Source organism: Chrysochloris asiatica, unplaced genomic scaffold (assembly GCF_000296735.1).
Source record: "Chrysochloris asiatica unplaced genomic scaffold, ChrAsi1.0 scaffold00027, whole genome shotgun sequence".
Taxonomy (NCBI): Eukaryota; Metazoa; Chordata; class Mammalia; order Afrosoricida; family Chrysochloridae; genus Chrysochloris; species Chrysochloris asiatica.
This window is the reverse complement of record NW_006408545.1, coordinates 19,758,921-19,779,623: the sequence shown is the minus strand read 5'-3', so window position 1 is coordinate 19,779,623 and position 20,703 is coordinate 19,758,921. Positions and strand designations below refer to the sequence as shown.

Genomic DNA, 20,703 nt, shown 5'->3' with positions numbered 1-20,703 from the left:
AAAACATTAAAAAAAAAAAAAAAGAACGGTTCATGTTAAATTTCTACAGTAGGTAAATATCCCTGTTCCAACCCAACCCCTCACCTGTATCTTCTAACATATCTATCTGGTAGGTAGTTCCATATCTTTTGAGTATTCTCTGGTGAGAAGTGGCGTGCTTCATCTTGCCTCAGCACATATAACACCTCCTGCTTCTTGTTTTCCCAATCTGCTAAGGTCCTGCTTATCTAACTGAGGAAAGTAATTCCAGGCTCTCTTTCTTCCAGGATCCCCTTATCTTTCCAAGTAATTCTTATAGAGAATCCTTCTCCTCAGACACTTATCTATAGGACAGGTAAGTCTCCTTTCCTTTCCCAAGGGGAAGGAAAGACTCCTCTCACCAAGACTGGACACAAAGGACAGTGAGCAGGGATTCTTGTCCTTTTCTTTCATTGATGCCTTCCTCATAAAGACACTGTAGTGGGGATACTGGAGGAGGGTAGTGATGGGATTAGGACTGGTTTTCCGGTTACTGTTATGATTGCTTTGAGACTTCAGGAACCACATCCATACAAGATGGCAAACTTTGATAAATGTGTGTTCCAATTGCTCCATCAACTGGCCTGTCTCTATTCCTCTCCCTCTTCTTGAGTCTCCCTATACCCTGAGAGCTGGCAATATTGAAATTAGACCAATTAATAACTCTACTAGGGCCTTGATGTTTTCTCGTGAAAGGAACAGTCAATCGATTCGGCAAATTTCATTGTTGTCTTTAAGAAGAAATTGCCACAACTTCATTGTGGCATTAGGAAATTGCCACAACCACCCAAATCATCAGCAACCACCACCACAGAGTCAAGACCCTCCATCAGCAAAAAGGATCACAACTCTCTGAGGGCTCCAATGATGGCTAGCATTTTTAGCAGTAAAACCAAGCTTACTACCATGGAATTGATTGATTCATAGGAACCTTATGTTTCCAAGAACAGAAAGCCTCATGAGTTTGCACTGCTGACCTTGAGATTAGCAGTCCAATGCTTATCCTACAGCACCACTAGGGCTTCTTTTTTGGGTAGTAAAGAATTTTTAAATTAAGGTATGTGTATTGGTCCTGGTATGGCTATGTGGGATAATGCGCTGAACTGTAAAGTTGGCTTGGACAGCAAGGTTGGCTGTTCATGCTCACCAGCTGCTCCTTGGAAACCCTATACAGGGTCGCAATGGGTTGGAACCAACTCTACAGCTCTTAAAAACAACAATTGTTTTTTCAGGCATGATGCCATTGCACACTTAAAGACAGCAGTATAGTGTAAACAAAACTTCTATATATGCTGGGAAATAAGAAAATTAATATTACTAATTTCAGTGGTCTGGAATGGAACCTCCAATATCTCCGAGATATGCCTATATAGTGAAATTACATTTAATAAATTCATAGGTGCCTTGTATACTTGCATACCAGAGTCTACTGCATAAAAGAAATCATCACTAATTTGTTATTTGTAAGCAGTTGTTTATTCACCAAATATGCTTCTGGAAACTGTCTTCTGTCTTGGTTACATCTCAGAATTCAATTCTCCCTCTGTATTGGGTAGCATGCCAATCTTGAGAAAAGGTTGACTTTTCAAAGCAAGCAGATGCCCTAGTGTCTGGCCCTGTCCTCTTCTTTCTATATTTCTTAAAAGGCAACACACTTTTCCAACAGTTGTGTTTGTGTAAGCTGCCACTCCAAGGTGGGAATGTCCCCTAATGAATTCTCAAGATTGATGTTAGCATAGTCATCTAAACCTGCATGGGCTTCATGTGGTCATTGATATTCTCATTGACTGTGTGACTTCTTTATACCTTTAAAATTTATTGTGTTTTTGTTTTGTCTTAATCATTTTTTCTATAGGATTATTTCATTATTCTAATACTGCTATTAATTAAAATATCATACAAAGTTTTATGTAAGCATTTTCAAATAGGCTTTTCCATGTAAAGTTACACCATTACAAATGATGTTTTAAGATCCTTTGAAGTACATTGTGGACTTGGAATGTGACAGTTCCAAGCCCTTCATAATGACTATGTGCTTTGTTGCATTTTAAAGGAATGTATTCTAGAACATTTGAAGAATTAGGTGTCTGTGTGTTAATAGCTGCCACTTGGTCATTATCTCAAGGGAGAAATTAATTTCAGTTTAGTTTAAGCTTAATCTAAAGTAAAAATAATCTGCCATATTAATTTTCAATTAGAGTTTATTAAAATGTATGTCCAGAATTCAGTTTAATTGCTTCCACACCTAGACAAGAGTGATTTGTGTGTCAGAATTAAGCATATTGGCAGGTCAGCTTGCATAAGTTTGGAGGAGGTAGAGTTAAAGTAAACTTACATTTTCACTTGAAATTTCTTATCTAACAGCATTTCTTTCTTCTGCCAGTTATTTTACTTTATTCAACTGTGTTAATTTATCAACCCCCTCTTTTAAAAAAAAAAAATGTGAGAGGAAAAAAGGCCACAGCATCATCACATTTATATATGTGGGTTCCCTAAACCATCTGGTGATTTCTAATTAGAATACAAAAGATTCTGTGATGAGACTAACTTCAGAATGGCTGAGATGGTGGGCATCAGAGAAGGAGAGAGTTTTCTTGAATTTCCAACAAGAACACTTTTGAGAGTAACTGTGTGGTCTATAATTGTCCTCATACTACAAGTCGGATAAAGTTATTGATGTGCAGATCAAGTTGGTATTTTGAAGCTTGTAATTTAATTCTGGGTGTTTGATCCTCCCAGTCAGTGACTTGACTTGATTTTTTCTTTTTTTTTTTTAAAAGCAGCTTCAATATTTAGTTTCACATGTACCCTCTCAGCAGAGATTTCAAAGGATACTTTGCTGGATGCTTGACTGCCTTGTCTATTTGCTCTTGTTTTGCATGCAAGAGAGAGCCAGAAGCCTTTCTTCTCATTGTGTACACAGAGTATTAATGGATTTACTCTGCCTGTATCGTCTCATTACTGGAAACAGCTAGAAGCACAGAAGTCTTTCAGTGTATGCAAATAAGGCAGAATCATCTACCTGAGAGTTAATATTCTCTGCTTTTAAGTGTATTCTAAATCTAATGTTTGTATTTAGAGCATAACATCCTGTTCTTTTTTTTTTTTTTTTATGGGCAAAAAGCTAAGCAGGCTCAGGCAGCTGTTTGATGTTGGCTTCAAGTGTTATTAATTTCATATTCTATTATTCTTTTCACTGTAGCACAAGTGAAGCTGATGTGGAGGCTGTCATGGATAAGTTGTTTGATGAGCTGGCTCAGAAACAAAATGATTGTACGTAAGTTAATTTCTCTTGAAAGAGAATACATTTAGAACACAATGCTCAATCTCCACTGACCAATTAATAAGTTCCATTGCTGTATATGGGTTGATGCCACACTCAAGTGGCAGTCATTGTATCAGCATTTTGTCTAATTTATGTGTTGAATCATGTGCTATTATTCATCAAGCTATGCATTTCCTATCTGTAAGAGATGAATTTTATAGTAATTATCCAGACAAGATTGAGTCTTTGTTCATGTTCCCATAGTAACTAGACCAAGGATTCTAAAAGTGCAAGGCAGAGAGCTGCGGCTGAATAAAGCCTGTGGAACCGTTGCCGACTGCACATTTGAAGAGCTATGTGAGAGAGTAAGTATCCAGGCACGTCCAGACTCATTGGCCTTTTCACATGTTAAAATACTTCCTTCTCCTCTCTGCCTGGTTCAGATTTAAAAATACTATCCACAGAGGCAGACCTGATTCAAAAGTCTCATTAAAGGAAATACTCATCTGTTTATAAGCCTTCTGCTTTTTAGAAATATCAGCACATTTGCACTTAGAAGGACTCTAAGACTTAGTTGGAAATAGGTAACTGTCAATTGTTTCTGGACACAAAAATAAAATCTGTTTTAGGGATATTTTGTGGAAGTTAAACAGGCAGGGTTTTCTAACAAAAGATTTGAGGTAAGCTTGTTGTGGTCAGCTCAATACATAGGAACAGGAAAGTGAAGTAATGTCACCGTGATCCAATGAAGTCTGATTTAAAGAGTTTCTGGTCCTCATTTCCACTGTCTATTTGGTATTGCCACCAGTATTTGACCTATTGGAGCCAGGGTCAATGACAGTGAATTTCATTTTATCATGACACCTGTGTCATATAATAAATAGTATACTCAGAGAAAAGTGTGTACCCATCCACATTCCTGTCAGTGAGAAAGACCTTGACTGCAGCTTCTTTAGAAAGAAGGATTCTGTCTTGTAAAAGATGTAACTTTACACATAGTTCTTGATTTACATGTATAAATTATCATTCCAGCTGGTCTCTAATCTATCTTAACTTTTAGGTAACTAAAGAAAAATTGTTTTCAGTAAAGAGGAAGAGAAAGTCGGTATTTGTACCTGCCATCCGTTTGATGAGTAACCTTCTTAAAAGCTAGTGATTTAATCACTTCCAACCAGTCAGTGAAGATTTGTAAGTTTTAGGCAAGAGAGACAAGTCTAAGCCACAGTGGGTATTACAGAAACTAAGTGCTAGAGAAACAATAAGGTATCTTACTTTAGGATGTTCTGACAGTAAGGCCATCCTGTTAGTCAAAGGCATTATAAGTAATATGGGCCCTTTAGACTTCCACTGCCTCAATCACATTAGCACACGAATAGCCCAGTAACTCCAGACAAGCTTTATTAAAGTTTCTGTTCAGCTGTTTGTAAATCACTTTGTCAGAGAAATAAACTTGAGAAAATTCTTGTTTATCTGAAAGATGAAGCCCTTACCCCTCCACAGAAAAGAACAGACAAGCTTGTTGAGTCTGGGATAGTAGTAAGGCAAAGATTTTCTCTTGTTCATTATTTGAGGAAACTTAGCATTGGGAAGAGGCCACTAATTAGTATAGGGATAGTGGGGAAGAACATTGAGAATGAAAATAAAAATAAGCTTATTTATAAAAATGTGAGATTTTATCTTGTTTGATAAAAATACTGATTATAAAAGCAACTATGAGCTGAAACGTTAGAGTAAAAATTGAACAAATGAACTGTTGTTGGGTTGTTGGGTTTTTTCATACTTTCCTTGACAAAACTGTAGGATAATAAAAATATGACTTCGGTTACTTCGCTCACATGAAAAAAATTTTGTAAAATATATTTAAGGAATTCATCAAAAATTTCCAAGTTTATTTGAGTTATTTTCTTCTTGCTTTCTTTTCTTCTACAAGTTAATCAGCTCTTCATTTGTCAGTGTATGGGTTTGCCTTTTATTGACTTTGTAAATGTGGAATGCTTATGATATCAGACAAGTGCCAAGTGACTGACAAAGGACAGTGACATGGTATGGTGCTCTGAATTAAACATTGGATTGCTCGCCGCATGGTTGACAGTTCAAACCCACAAGCCACTCCTTGAAAAACCTACACAGGATTGCTAGAAGTTGGCACTGACTAAACATCACTTAACAACAACAAGAAGTTTACAAGTATATAAGAGAAAAATCTGTCAACGTCCTAATAAAGTAACAGAAGGTTTAAATTGTAAACTGTCGACGTATGCCATAAGTAAGATTAAGGGATTTTAGGAGCATTCCCCTCTGCAAACATACTCTCAGTCTCTCCCCCCCCCCCCCCCCCACTGCATCCCTACCTCCCAACACATCTCCTCAGTTCAGGAATCCTGCAGGTTAATATCTTCTTGTGGTTTTTGTTAGTTGCCATTGAGTAGGTACCGACTCATAGCAACATTATACACAACAAAACATTGACTGGTCCTATGCCAAACTCAAAATTGTTATACTTGAACCCACTGCTGCTGCCACTGTGCCACTCCATCTCATCAGGGGTCTTCCTCTTTTTCACTGATCTTCCACTTTACCAAGCATGATGTCCTTTTCCAGGGGACTGGTCCAGCATGATAATATGTCGGAAGTATGAGAAATGAAGTCTAGCCATCCTGGTTTCTAAGGAACATTCTGACTGTACTTCTTCCAACACAGATTGGTTTGTTCTTTTGGCAGTCCATGATACTCTTAATATTCTCCTCCAACACCATAAGTCAAATACATCAAGTCTTCTATGGTCTTCTTTATTCATTGTTCAACTTTCACACACATATAAGGTTATTGAAAATTCCGTGGCTTGTGTAAGCGCACCTGAGTCCCCAAACTGACATGTTTGCTCTTGAACACTTAAAGAGGTCTTATGCAGCAGATTTGCTTAATGAAATATGCTGTTTGATTTCTTAACTGCTGCTTCCAGGAGTGTTGATGATGGAGCTGAGAAAAATGAAGTCTTGGATCTTTTGTCCATTTATATGGATGTTATTTATTGGTCCAGTGGTGAGGATTTTTGTTTTCTTTACGTTGATGTACAAACCATACTGAAGGCTGTGGTCTTTGTCCTCTTCGCTTTCAGCAAGCAAGGTTGTATCATCTGTATATCATAGGTTGTTAATGAGTCTTCCTCCAATCCTGATGCCCCATTCTTCTTCATATAATCCAGCTTGGCATACAGATTGCATAAGTATGGCGAAAGAATACAACCCCAGTGCATACCTTCCCTAATTTTAAACCATTCATTGCTCACTTGTTCTGCTCAAACAACTGCCTCTTGGTCTAAGTACAGATTCCTCATGAACACAATTAAATGTTCTGGAATACTTATTCTCCATAATGTTGTTCATAGTTTGTCATGATCCACACAATCAAAAGCCTTTGCATGGTCAATAAAGCACAGGTAAACATCTTTCTGGTATTCTCCCCTTTCATTCAAGATCCATCTGACGTCAGCAATGATATCCCTTGTTCTATGTCCTTGTCTGTATCTGGCTTGAACCTCTGGCAGTTCTCTGTCAATGTACCGTTGCTGCCATTTTTAAATTATCTTTAGAAAAATTTTACTTGCATGCTATATTAATGATATTGTCTGATGATTTCTGCATTCCATTAGGTTACCTCTATTTGGAATAAGCACAAATATAGATCTCTTCCAAACAGTTGGCCAAGTAACTGTGTTCCAAATTTATTGGCATAAATGAGTGAATGCCTCTAGTGCCACATCAGTATGCTGAAAGATTTCAATTTGTATTTCATCAATTCCCAGAGTCTTGTTCTTTGCCAATGCTTCAGTGCATCTTAGACTTTTTCCTTCAGTATCATTGTCTCTTGATCATATGCTACTTATTGAAATGACTTCTTTTTGGCACACTGACTCTGTGTATTCCTTCTCTTTTCTTTTGATGTTTTCTCCATCAGTCAATATTTTGTCCAGAGAATCCTTCGATATTTCAAGTCGTGGCTTGACTTCTTTCTTCAGTTCCCTCAGCTTGAGAAGTGCTGAGTGTGTTCTTTCCTTTTGGTTTTCTAACTCCAGGTTTTTGCATATTTCATTATAATATTTGACTTTATCTTCCTGAGCTGCCCTATGAAATTTTCTATTCATCTCTTTTACCTTCTCATATCTTCCATTTGCTTTAGCATCTGTATGCTGGAGAGCAAGTTTCAGAGTCTCTTCTGACATCCATTTTGGTCTTTTCTTTCTTTCTTGTCTTCTTAATGACCTTTTACTTTCTTCCCTTTTGATGTTCTTGATGTCGTTCCACAACTCGTCTGGTCTTTAGTCATTCATGTCTAATATATCAAAACTGTTCTTCCAATGATCTCTAAATCAAGTGGGATATGTTCACGGTCATATTTTGAATCTTTTTAAAATTGTCTTCAGCTTCAGCCCGACTTGCATGTGAGCAATTGATGGTTTGTTCCACAGTCTGCCCCCTCCTTGTTCTGGCTAATGATACGGAGCTTTTCCACTGTCTCTTTCCACAGATGTAGTCAATTTGATTTCTATGTATTCCATCTAGTGAGGTCAATGTGTATAGTCTTCTTTTATAATGTTTAAGAAAGGTATTTACAATGAAAAAGTCATTGGTCTTGCAAAATTCTTTCATGTACTATTCAGCATCATTTCTATTACCAAGTCCATATTTTCCAGTGACTGATCCTTTCTCTTTTTTTTCCCAACCTTTGCATTCCAATCACCAGCAATTATCAATACATCTTTTTTTTTTTTTTTCAGTGAGGTTTTCTTTATTCAATTTTGCAAAATCGGGTGTCCAACCCAGTAGACATGGGCAGATGCCTTATCAATACATCTGGATTGCATGTTTGATTTATTTCCGACTGTAGAAGCTGATAGAATTTTTCAATTTCATTATTATTGGTGCATACATTTGAATAATAATGATATTTACTGGTCTTCCTTGTGTTGTTGTTGTTAAGTGCCGTCGAGTCGGTTCTGACCCATAGCGACCCTGTACAGGGTTTCCGAGGGTGTAAATCCTTACGGGAGTAGAAAGCCTCATCTTTCTCCCGCAGAGCAGCTGGTAGTTTCGAACTGCTGACCTTAAGGTTCACAGCCCGATTCGTAACCACTACGCTACCAGAGCTCCTTGGTCTTCCTTGTAGGAGTATGGATTTTATCCTATCACAGACAGTGTTGTACTTCAAGACAGACCTTGAAGTGTTCTTTTGATGATGAATATGATGCCATTCCTCTTCAATTTGTCATTCCCAACATAGTAAACCATGTAATTGTCAGCTTCAAAAGGCCAATGCCAGTTTATTTCAGCTCACTAATTCTTAGGGTATTGATGTTTATGAGTTTCATTTCCTTTTTGACAGCTTCCAATTTCCCTAAATTTGTACTTTGTACATTCCTATTATTAATGGATGTTGATAGTGTTGTTGTTGTAGTATCTCCTCATTTTCAGTTGTGCCCTACCAGCAAATCTAAGCCCCAAAGGCTTTACTCCATTTGAGTCATCACAGTCAACTCTACTTTGAAAAGGCAGCTCTTCCCCAATCATATTTTGAGTGCCTTCCAATCTGAGGGACTCATCTTCCAGCACTGTATCTGACAATATTCTGGTGCTCTTCACCATGTTTCAATATTCAGTATTCTTGTACTATCTGACAGTGTTCTACTGCTATTCATGAGGTTTTCAGGATAAATGTTTGGATGTAGTTTGTCTCTCCTTCTTCCTAGTCTGTCTTTGTCTAGAAGCTCAGCTGAAACCTTTCCACCATGGTGGCCCTGCTGGTATTTAAAATACCAGTGCCATAGCTTCCAGAGTCACAGCAATATGCAAGCAACCACAGTACAACAAACTGACAGTCCTTCTCCAGTGTCTGGTCCCTCCTGATTGTATGTCTAAAGTATAAGAGACCAAGTCTCGCCATCCCCAAGTCTCACCATCCGTGCTTCTAAGGAGCATTTGGACTGTACTTCTTCCAAAACAGATTTGTTTGTTCTTCTGTCAGTCCATGATACTTTCAGTTTTCTCCTCCAACACCATAACTCAAATGCATCGATTCTTCTACAGTCTTCTTTATTCATTATCCAAGTTTCACATGCATATGAGGCTATTGAGAATATCCTGGCTTAGATCAGACTCACCTTAGTCCTCAAACTGTTATTTTTGCTCTTGAACACTTAAAAGACCCTATGTTTTTTGTTGTTGTGAAGTTCCGTTGAGTGAGTTCCGACTAGTAGGGACCCTGTATCTGGTTTCTGAGAAGCAGCTGGTGGGTTTAAACCACTGACATTTTGGCTAGGAGTCCAGTGTTTATCCTACAGCACCACACTAGGTGCCAATACTTATAATAAGCACTGTTATTATCCCTTTTCTGTAACAGGAATTTGAGGCACAGAGATGTTTTGTTATGTTCCCAAAGTCACACAGCTAGTAAGTGACAGAGCCAGGGCATGAACTCCCTTGTAGTCTAGGGGTCAGATTCTGTTCTCTTAATAAGTGCACTATATCTGAAAATGTCCTGAACAAGTTCTACTTCAAATCTTTCATATGAATCTAGCTCGACCATAAAGTGTGAACAGATACTTTGTGCTTTCCCACATATGAGTTCAACTTTAAGCCTTTTATGGAACCCTATGCTCACTAGGGAACAGACACCCTCCAGTCCTGAGAACCCTACTCTGTGCTGAGAACCTTAGGGCACAACTTTCCAACTCATGTGCTTTAGCACACCTACGAGGAAGAGGTGCAGATATGGACACACACACACACACACACACCCCGCCCTCCTGAAAGCTGGATAGGGCCTGCACTTACAGGCTAGGGACCTCAAGCCTTAGCATCTTAGGCAGCCCCATCTCTTAACCCTTTTGTAAAAGGCTTACCATCATGCCTCCCTGCCATGATGAAAAAAGGCTGGGAAGCATGGTCTTAGAGTCCTGTGGGGAGGGTAAGGAGAGTTAGTGTGGGTGCTGCTGCTCCCTCTGATGCCCCATATCAGAACTGTAGTAAAGGAAGATAAAACAGACTCATCTCTGTGGCTATGGCATCAGCTGTCCATTTTCCTTTTATTACTTTAGCACAATTATTTAGCTCAATCAGAGGGTAACAGAGAAGTTATATCAATCAGTCATTTTCCAAGAATGGTTTGCAGACTCCAAGGGGTCCTTGACAAATCTGCTGCACAATATTTCTTTAAAGTGTTCAAGAACAAAGATGACAGTTTGAGAACTAAGGTGTGCCTGAATCAAGCCATGTCATTTTCAGTAGCCTCATATGCAAGTTGGACAATGAATAAAGAAGACCATAGAAGAATGTATGCATTTCAGTTATGGTGTTGGAGAAGAATATTAAAAGTGCATGGACTGCCAAAAGAACAAACAGATCTGTGTTGGAAGAAGTACAGCCAGAATGCTCCTTGGAAGCCAGGATGGCCAGACTTCATTTCTCATACTTCGTACATATTATCAGAAGGGGCCATTCCCTGGAGAAGGACCTCATGCTTAGTAAAGTGGAGGTTCAGCAAAAAAGGGGAAGATCCGCAATGAGATGGACTGACACAGGGTCAGCGGAAATGGGCTCAAGCATAGCAATGATTGTGAGGTTGGCATAGGACCAGGCACCTGACAACAACGGCAGTGAAGTACCTCTACCATAAGCTTGGAGTCCTGGTGAGGTGCTTTGGGTTAATGCACTGAACTGCGAGTTCAATTCGAACTTCAAGGTCGGAGGTTCAAGCTCACTAGCCACTCCTCAGAAACCCTACACAGGGTCTCTAGGAGTTGGAACTGACTCGAAGTCATTTAACAACAACTGTAAGTTTGACAGCTTCCCAATATAAACTATATTTTTCTGATGAGATCAATAGTGACATGAACAAATTCAGTGTGTTGTTATTACATAGCTAAATGTGTCAACATTTGGAAGCTCTGCATAACATATCAAACCACTATTTTCCAATAACCAGTGTTACACAATCGTGTTACATAATGTTACATGGCAGTGTAACATAATCTTGTAAAGTCATACATGACATCCATTCAGATTTCAAGAAGAACCAATGGATTTTAATATAACAGAGTTCAGAAAGTACACCGAGATGGCTTAAATTCTATATCGTCATTGACATTTTAAAAACTGCCACTTGTCGAGTTTTAAAAGAAATTTAAATCAATCATATTTTAGAACAGTTTTGGATTTAAGAAAAATTGAGAAAATAGTGCAGATAGTTCCGATATACCAGTTTCCCTATTATTAGCATCTTATATTACTATGGCAAATGTGTTAGGAGATAGCTTAACACAGTGGCTACAACACACCAGTGGGCTCAAACATAGTAACAATTGTGAAGATGGCACAAGACTGGGCAGTGTTTTGTATAACACGGTCTTGTGCCATCTCTATGAATTGGAACTGACTTGATGGCACCTAACACCAAACCAAACCACCAAACTTACTGCCATTGAGTTGGTCCCTACTCACAGTGACAGTTCTAACTGATCTATAGGGTTTCCAAGACTGTAAATCTTTTTTTACAGACTGCCTTATCTTTATTTTCTGCAAAACAGTTGGTGAGTTTGAACATCCAACCCTTTACTTAGCCGTCCGATGCGTAGCCCACTGCATCACCAATGGTCTATAACAACAACAAAAGGGTCTTGGAACCAAAAAGTTTGAGAACTACTTGCTTTAGGGTTAAACTTCTATGGACCAAAACTGAAAGAATCCTATTCAAAGGAAGCAAGCCAATACTGAATTCTAAAGGCTTAATGAGTTAACTGAGTATACCTGAATTTTCCTTATTGAGAAATGTAATTTTTACACCTGCAGAAAATTGTTTCCTCAACCAATAACTGTGATCACAAGTAACTATTTGCAAGAGCAGTTTGTTATTTGCGTTTAAAAAATAATGACAGGTAGCCAGGTGTGTTTGCAAAACGTATGGCAGAAAAATATATCAGTTGATGCATATGCATGGGTAGCCACATTATTCACTATTAACTTTTTCTTCATTAGCTTTCTTCTTTGATTCTTAGTGCTCAAGAATTGCAGGTACTCTAGATATGCCTGGCCTTCAACTGTCTATTAATCTTGAGTATATTATATTAGTGTATACAACTTTAGACTTAAAACTGTATTAAACAATATCCCTTGAGCAGTTGTTTGTGCTTTATTTGGTTTCATGTATTCCAAATGAAACATTGGCTTGGAACCACTTTTGGTTTATGTCCTATGGCTTGGTACACTCTCTGTAAATATTAAAGGATGAATAGCTTTTATCTCTATTTGGCCAAGAGTCAAGGCTGATGGGGTTTGAATGCCAATAGTGGTGATTAGTATCAAGGAATAAGGGCATTAATCACCATAGCCCAGGCAGCTCAGGAATTTCCTCAGCTTTTTACCTTACCAGCAGCAAAACCCATCACTGATCTATGTGTGCTCATTTTCCAGATATACTGACCTCTGCCAATACCATGTCCAAATAAGGCTAGTCTGGCTAAAGCAGAGCAGACGGGTAGGTTAGGAGTGAGGTTGCCAAAAGGTTGGTAGAGAATCAGATTCTTACAGGAAGGGAGATGAATCTGATGCCAAAAGTGAGCCCTAAATCTCATCTCCTCTGTCTTTTCCTGAACAACTTTGCAATCAACAAGCTAAAGAGATAGTCTTAGTCTTGGCAGGTACTTGAAAGTCATTTTATCTGACAGTTCCACCAGCACTGAATCTTTCCAACAATATAAAATCTTCTATAGTTGCTTTGCAGTGCCAGTTAAGGGAATGCAGTTAAATGCATGAGAAGTAATATAGGATGTATGCATTTAGGTGTATGGTTTCAACATACACTTCTGAACTGAGGTTATTCTATGTGTTGTTGTTGTTGTTAAGTGCCATCGAGTCAGCTCTGACTCATAGTGACCCTGAGTAGGGTTTCCAAGGAGCAGCTGGTGAGCTTCAACTGTCGACCTTGCAGTTCAAACCGACCTTACAGTCCAACGCATTAACCCATAGTGCCATACCAGAACTCCTTATTCCATATAGGTCCTCAGAATTATAAAGAAGGCTATTGGAATTAAATCTCATAACTGGAATGTGGAAGGTATGAAGTATAAATCTAAGAAAATGGAAAGTTGTCAAAAATGAAATGGAACACATAAAGATCGATAGCCTAGGCATTAGTGAACTGAAATGGACTGGTATTGGTCATTTTGAATCAGACAATCTTATGGTTTACTATGACAGGAATGACACATTGAAAAGGAATGGCATAGCATTCATTATCAAAAATAGCATTCATCTTCAAAAAGAGCCTTTCAAGATCTATCTTGAAGTATAATGCTGTCTGTGATATGATAATATACATATGTCTGCAAGGAAGACCAGTAAATACCACTGTTATTCTAATTCATGCACCAACCACTAATGTGAGTGATAATGAAAGTAAAGAATTCTACCAACTTCTTCTGGTTTCCTGGTGTGGCACTACAGGATAAACACTGAATTGTTGTTGTTGTTGTTATGTGCCATTGAGTCGGTTCCGACCCATAGCGACCCTGTATAGGGTTTCCGAGGGTGTAAATCTTTACGGGAGCAGAAAGCCTCATCTTTCTCCCACGGAGCAGCTGGTAGTTTCGAACCGCTGACCTTAAGGTTCGCAGCCCGATTCGTAACCACTACGCTACCAGAGCTCCTTTGGCAGTTCACATCCACAAACTGCTCCTCAGAAACCCCATATAGGGTAGCTTTGAGTCAGAACTGAATCAAAGGTACATAACAACAACAACCAGTTTCTTCAGTCTGAAACTAATCAAGCATGCAGTCAAGAAGTATTGATAATTACTGGTGATTGGAATGCAAATGTTGGAAACAAAGAGAAAGTATCAGTAGTTGGAAAACATGGCCTTGGTAATAGAAACGATGCTGGAGATTGCATGATAGAATTTTGCAAGACCAATGACTTACTTCTTCATTGCAAATACCTTTTTTAAACAACATAAAAGATGGTGAGGTCTATACACATGGACCTCACTAAACAGAATACACAGAAATCACATTGACTACATTGGTGGGAAGAGACAGTGGAAAAGTTTCACAGCATCAGCCAAAACCAGGACAGGAGCAGACTGTGGAACAAACCATCAATTGCTCATATACAAGTTCAGGCTGAAGCTGAAGAAAGTTAAAGCAAGTCCACGAGAGCCAAATTATGGCCTTGAACATATCCCACCTGGATTTAGAGATCTTTTCAAGAAAAGAATTGATACACTAGACACTAATGATCAAAAGACCAAAAGAATTAGGGGGTGATATCAAGAATATCATACAGGACAGCAAGGATCATTCCCATCCCTTCTGTATGCAGGGTTGATAGGGATGGGCAACTTAGACATTGGCTACCTAAAATGGGGGAGCTATAAAGGCATAAAGTGACTGGCTTACAAGTTTGCAAGAGGGAATTTAGTTTCAGAGTGTGAAGGGGAAGGCAGAATCCCCACTGAATAGTTTTCATCTTGTCTAGATGGGTCTGGTGAAAGAAGATGGGATAAGATTCTTATGAATCATTAGTGAGTAATTGTTATTATGATGAATTGTGATTGTCACAACTGTAAAGGTAGAAGTTTTGTAACAAAAAGGGGGGAGTAGTTAATCTTACAGTCCAGGAACAGAGGACCCTAGGACCATCAAGAGAGAAGAGCACAAGTGGAATGTGGGAACCTATCGAGAGAAGTAGTAACACCAGAGATGGAGGCAGAGATGGAGAGAGAGCAGCTGAGGACTCTAGACTCATGAAAGAGAAAGACTGTGCTGGTGGCCAGGAGGCAGGCTTGCAGAATGTGCCCTTTGGTTGTTTAAATGATCATATATTCCTTAGTGTTTTGGTGTACATCCAAAAACAACAACAACAACAACAAAACAGGGAATAGAAGCAAATACTGTTTGCATTAAATGATGATGCATGGAGGGAATTGTAATCATTACAATGAAATGAAACACGATAGGATGAGTGTAAAGTTGATGTTCTCCCATGTAAACTACAAGTTTGGGTGTACTTGTGCGATTCCCCTCAGTTCACATCAGCTGGCTCCTTCACTGTCAGCTCTAGCCCTCTGTGGCTATATCCTGGTCCATGGGCTCAGGAGTCCCTAGGTCTCACCTCACTTCAGACCAACCAGCCCTTCACTTTGGACCAACTAGCCCTTAGAAAACTTGCTTTTGTTCTCTGTGAATATGTTGTGCTCTAACTGAATTGCCTCCTGTAATAGGGAGTAAGTGCCCAGGAATTTAAGAGAATCACAAGAGAAGAGCAAGTGTACCAGAGAATGTTGGACACCTTGGATATGTTCTGTCTTGGGAATAAAATTATTTTGAGGCTCAGACATAGAGTGGTAGAAACAACTCTTTTTTTTGTTGTTCTTTTTGACCACAGAACTCTTTTTACTTTATGGTTTTGTTGTTGCAACTGTATCTCTGGTTCTTTATTGTCAGTCTTGTAGATCTGGAATACTTCTACATCTGGGTTGATTTCTGGGAAATACTGGCATGTATTTAGTCTCAAGTTGTTGACTGCTGTTATTGGTTCTCTGTCCAAAGAATGCCATTTAATATTTTTTGCAAGGTTGGACTGGTTTTTATAAATTCCTTCAATTTCTGTTTATCTAAAAAGTACCTAATTGTGCTGACTCATATGATGGACAGTTCTGTTGGGTGTATGATTCTTGAATGGCAATTTTTTCTTTCATAGTTTTATATATGCAATTCCACTGTCTTCTTCCCTGTATGATACTTGCTGATAAATCAAAACTTAGTCATATTATTTCTCCTTTGTAGGTAACTTAAAAAAAAAAAAAAAGAACTTTTTATTGTGAGTTGAGTGAAGGTTTACAGAGCAGATCATCAGTGTTACATTAAACAAATTATGTTTTCCTTTATTGTAATTATTGCAATTCTGTCCACGCACAGCAGTTAACAGTATTTACCTCTGTTCACTTAAACTACTACATTCCTCCCTGTGTCTCCTTCATCTTTCCTCTGCTAACCTCCCTCTTGTATATTGCTTGCCCTGCCACCCATGTTAACATGTGTCTACCCTCTAGTCCGTAAATAATTTTTCCTACCCCTGCCCCCCTATAACCATCATAGATTGTTTATTTTATGAAGAAAACCTTTTTGTAACTTTTTACATCATTGGTCTCATAAATATTTAATTGACTAATTTCACTCAGCCAAATGCCCTTCAGGATCCCCATGTTGTGAGTTGTTTCACAGATTCATCATTATTCTTCAACATTGTGTACTGTTGCATTGTGTGTATGTTACACACTTTGTTTAATCGTTCTTTTGTTGGTGGGCATTTAGGTTGTCTCCGTCATTTTTATATGTTTCTTGTAGGTATCATAATGAAGGATCCTATTTTCTTATCCACTCTGCTCTCTATGTCTCTTCACTCGTACATTTAATCCGTTTACATTCAGTGTAATTATCAATAGGTGTGAATTGATTGTTGTCATTTTGCTGTGTGTGTTTTTGTGGTACTGCTGGTTTCTTTGTTCCACATAATTTTCTGCGCTAGGTTCTTTTTGTTTCTGGGTCTTTTCGTTTTAGTTGTGTTAATGTTTACTAAATTTTTCTGATTTTCCTCTTTTTTTTTCCCAATCTTGATGTGCAGGTATACTAATTTTCTTTGCTATTACTCTGCAATTTATTAATTTTTCTCCCTATTTAAAGCAGTCTGTTTTATCTTGAAATAAACTTGACTTCTTTGCCATTTGGAAATTCTAGAGCCATACTATGCCCTCTTTTTGCTTTGTAGTTGACTTCATTATACAATGATATATCTGGTTCCCTATTTTCAGTTTGTAGGTTTGCTTTACTTGAAATACTTTTATATCTGGATTGAGTTCTGGGTGGTGTGTCATGTATGGTAATCTAAGGTTGTTGTTTACTCTTACTTGTTGGTTTTCAGTCCAAATAACACCCTTTAGTATTTTTTGTAAAGGTGATCTGGTCATTACAAAGTCCTTTAATTTCTATTTATTGGGAAATGTCTTGATTTTGCCATTGCAATTGATGGATACCTTTGTTTGGTATATAATTCTTGCTTGGCAATTTTTTTCTTTCAGAGTTTTGTATGTGTAATCCCATTGCCTTCTTGCCTGTAGAGCTTAATCTTATTGGTTCTCCATTTTAGGTAACTTTTTTTTTTTTTTTTCTGAGCTACTCTCAGAATTCTTTCCTTGTTTTTGATTTTGGGAAGTTTGATTATAATATATCTTGGTGAATTTATTTTGGGAACTGTCCTGTTTAGGGTTTGTTCAGCTTCTTATATGCTTATCTTCTCATCTTTCATGATGTTAGGGAAGGTTGCTTACACAAAGTCTTCAACAATTTTCTTTGTGCTCTTAAATATCTCTTCCTGTTCTAGAATTCCAATAACTCTTAAGTTGTTCCTCTTCATGGTGTCCCACATAACTCTGAGGCTTTCTTCAGATCTTTTCATCCTTTTTTCTGATTGTTCTTCTAGCATGATAGTATTGAGAAATTTACCTTCAGGCTCACTAATTCAGGCTTCCATTGCTTTGTATCTTCTTCTTTGCCCTTTCAATGTATTGTCCATTTCTGAAATCTTAGCATTAATCTTTTGGATTTCTAATCGCAGGGTCTGTATTTTATCAAAATTTGCATTTATTTTGTCTGTTCTTGTGGAGTTTTCCTGAATTTTTGTAAAGTTTTCTCTGTGTCTTTGCTTTACTCTATTTTTCTGTCAATCCTTTGAAGGTACCTAACTGTCATTCTTCTGATTTTTTTCCATTTATTTCCATTACCATTTTTGCTTCAGAAATGTTTTCTGGATCTGCATCTTGGTCATCTGTTGAAGCCATTCTCTCTTGTTTCTTCATGTAAACAGTGTTCTCTCCAGGGCACTGTGGGGTTGTTAGATTTGTATTTAATTGATGACTGTATGTTGATGAGTTCTTAGACTCTCACCAACTGTCTCCTGTGATTGTAGTTAAAGAATGGAATCCTGTACACCATTCTCATTTGATGTTTGTGCAACTTAGTTTAGGGTAGGTTTGTCTGGTGTTAGCTGCTATCTATCATTGATCACGTGGCATAGGAGGTGCTATTGGCTCTTGCTTAGTGCATGGAGCTGCAGAGGGTATGCTTGTGTATGGGCTGTATGGACGGGGTTGCTGTCTCCTGTTGGGTGGGAAAGAGAAACCGCCCCCCCTCTCTCTCTATCTCTCACACACTATAAAACAAAACAGAATAAACAAAAAAAAGGACCAACAAAGAAAAGAGAAGATAATAAAGAGAAAAACAAACAGGCAGCAACCAGAAAAAAAAAAAAAAAGAATGTAATGTAAAATATGTATTGGCTATAAAGACAAAAGAGGAACAGGTAAATGGAACTATTGAAGAGAAAATAACAGGAGAAAATAGAAAGAAAAACACACACACACACACACTAAAGAATGGAGGGGATTATAACCATTGTAATGAAACAAGGTGTATCATTTCTTGAATGTAAAACCTTAAAAAAAAAAAATAACTAAAAAGAAAAAAGATAGACAGGAAAGTAGAGCTATAGAAGGGGAAAATAAGAGAGGAAATAAAAGGAAGAAGTAAAAACAAAGAAAGAAAAGAAAAACCAGGAAGAAGAAATATGAAAAGAGGATAGAGAGTTGTAAAGAAAGATCAAAAAGCCAATCAGTTGAAAGGGAGTTTCCTTGGGTTTGTGGCTTTTTACTTGCTCTGAATCCTATATCTGGTTCTAATCATCTGAACTCCAGTTCTTGAAGCTTGAGTCAGTGACCTGTCATATTGACTCTCAGTCATGTGATTCATTAGCTTCTGCAGCTCATGAGACATGTGATCTGTCAATCTTTGGCTCATAAGCCCCTGCAGCTGCATGAATCCAGAGAAGCCTCCAGCCTAACATCTAACTTAGCCTCTTCAACTTGCCACCCTCTGTAACTGTGTGAGCCATTTCCTTGCAGTAAATCTCTTTATATACATGTATAAGATTCACTGATTTTCCTTCTCTAGAAAACCCAGCCTAAGACAATGGAGATTATAGGGCTATGAAGAAACCTCACACCACAAACCTATCACAAAATTTTAGCTGAACTAAGGCAATAAAGGCATCTTCTGCTCAAAAAGAAAGAAAGAACGAAAAATCAAAAGGGGAAAAAGAGAGAAAGAGCAGAAATGAGAAACCAGAGAAAAGAAAGAAAAACCAAAGCATGAATAGAAAAGATAAAATTCAAAGGAATGGAAAGAATAGAAAAGGAGGAGAAAGAATAAACAAACAAAAGTGATGATACAACAAAAGGAAAAAGAACAAACCCCAAAACAAAAAGAAAACAACAGCACAGCTGTTGGACTCAGAGAGGAGAAAGCTCTGGGAGGCTCCTGCAACCCAAGGAGCTCATGAGGCAGGTGTGGGAGGGATGTGACAGCAGAGTTCCTGGCCCTAGATGGAGTTCCTATCCACCTCAGTGTTATCTATGTTCAGGGCCTTTGATGGAGCTGGTTTCTGTGTCTGTTAGAACCACAGGGCAGCTGTGGAGAGGGTGACTAGTTAAGTGCTGGACTGGTGGCTCTACAGGATCTATAGATCTGGAGCTGAGCCCACTTGATTCAGGCACCACAGGGCACCATTTGGTCTCACCTCACACTGGCATGGCTTCCAACCAGGTACCTCCAAACCCTAGAGAGTTAGGGTCTGGCTCTGGGGGTGGATGAGGTGGTCACACCTCTGGTCACCTAGGGAGCATGAGGAAAAAGAAGGAATCTCACCTGTGTGAACCTGCTCTTCCAGATCACCTTCTGTTGCCAAAGCTGCTCATAAGATTGTCCCACCTTGTCTGGCTGGCTATTCACCAGTTAGTCTTCCTCTCTGGCTGTCCCTGCTCAGCTTTTACTACCTGCAAACATTCAATCCACTTCTCTGACCTTTCCTCTGAAGTTCAGGGTGCCAGAATGTGTCTGTCTCATTTGGTGTTGTATCTTTGTTTTAGTGGGTCTATGCAGTGCATCTGCCTAGTCCGCCATCTTGCTGGAAGTTCTGTAGGTAACTTTGTTTTTCTGGAGCTGATCTCAGGATTCTTTCCTTGTCTTTGTTTTAAAAAGTGTAGTTATTATATGTCTTGGTGTTTTTCTTTTCTTTTGGGGTGTATCCTGTTTGGAGTTCATTCAGCTTCTGGAATGGCTACCTTCTCGTCTTTCAGGACGTTAGGTAAATTTTCTTCCAACAACTTTTGGACAATTTTCTTTTTTTTTTTTCATTGCAAAGTTATGGGGGGTTTTTTTTAATGTTTTTATTTTGGATTGAGTGAAAGTTTACAGGGCACATCATCAGCTTCACATTCAACCATTCATATAGCTTGTTTCATTACATTGATTATCATC

At 38.4% G+C, this 20,703-nt stretch overlaps 1 protein-coding gene across 1 annotated transcript in view; it reads left to right on the top strand.

The window, feature by feature from the left end:
- LACE1 (lactation elevated 1) overlaps nt 1-20,703 on the top strand; it is a 309,080-nt gene that overhangs the window by 236,720 nt on the left and 51,657 nt on the right. The window contains exons 9-10 of the mRNA XM_006839948.1: nt 3,221-3,291; nt 3,548-3,648. Of these exons, the coding sequence (XP_006840011.1) occupies nt 3,221-3,291; nt 3,548-3,648 (172 nt within the window). The remainder of the gene's footprint in view (nt 1-3,220; nt 3,292-3,547; nt 3,649-20,703) is intronic.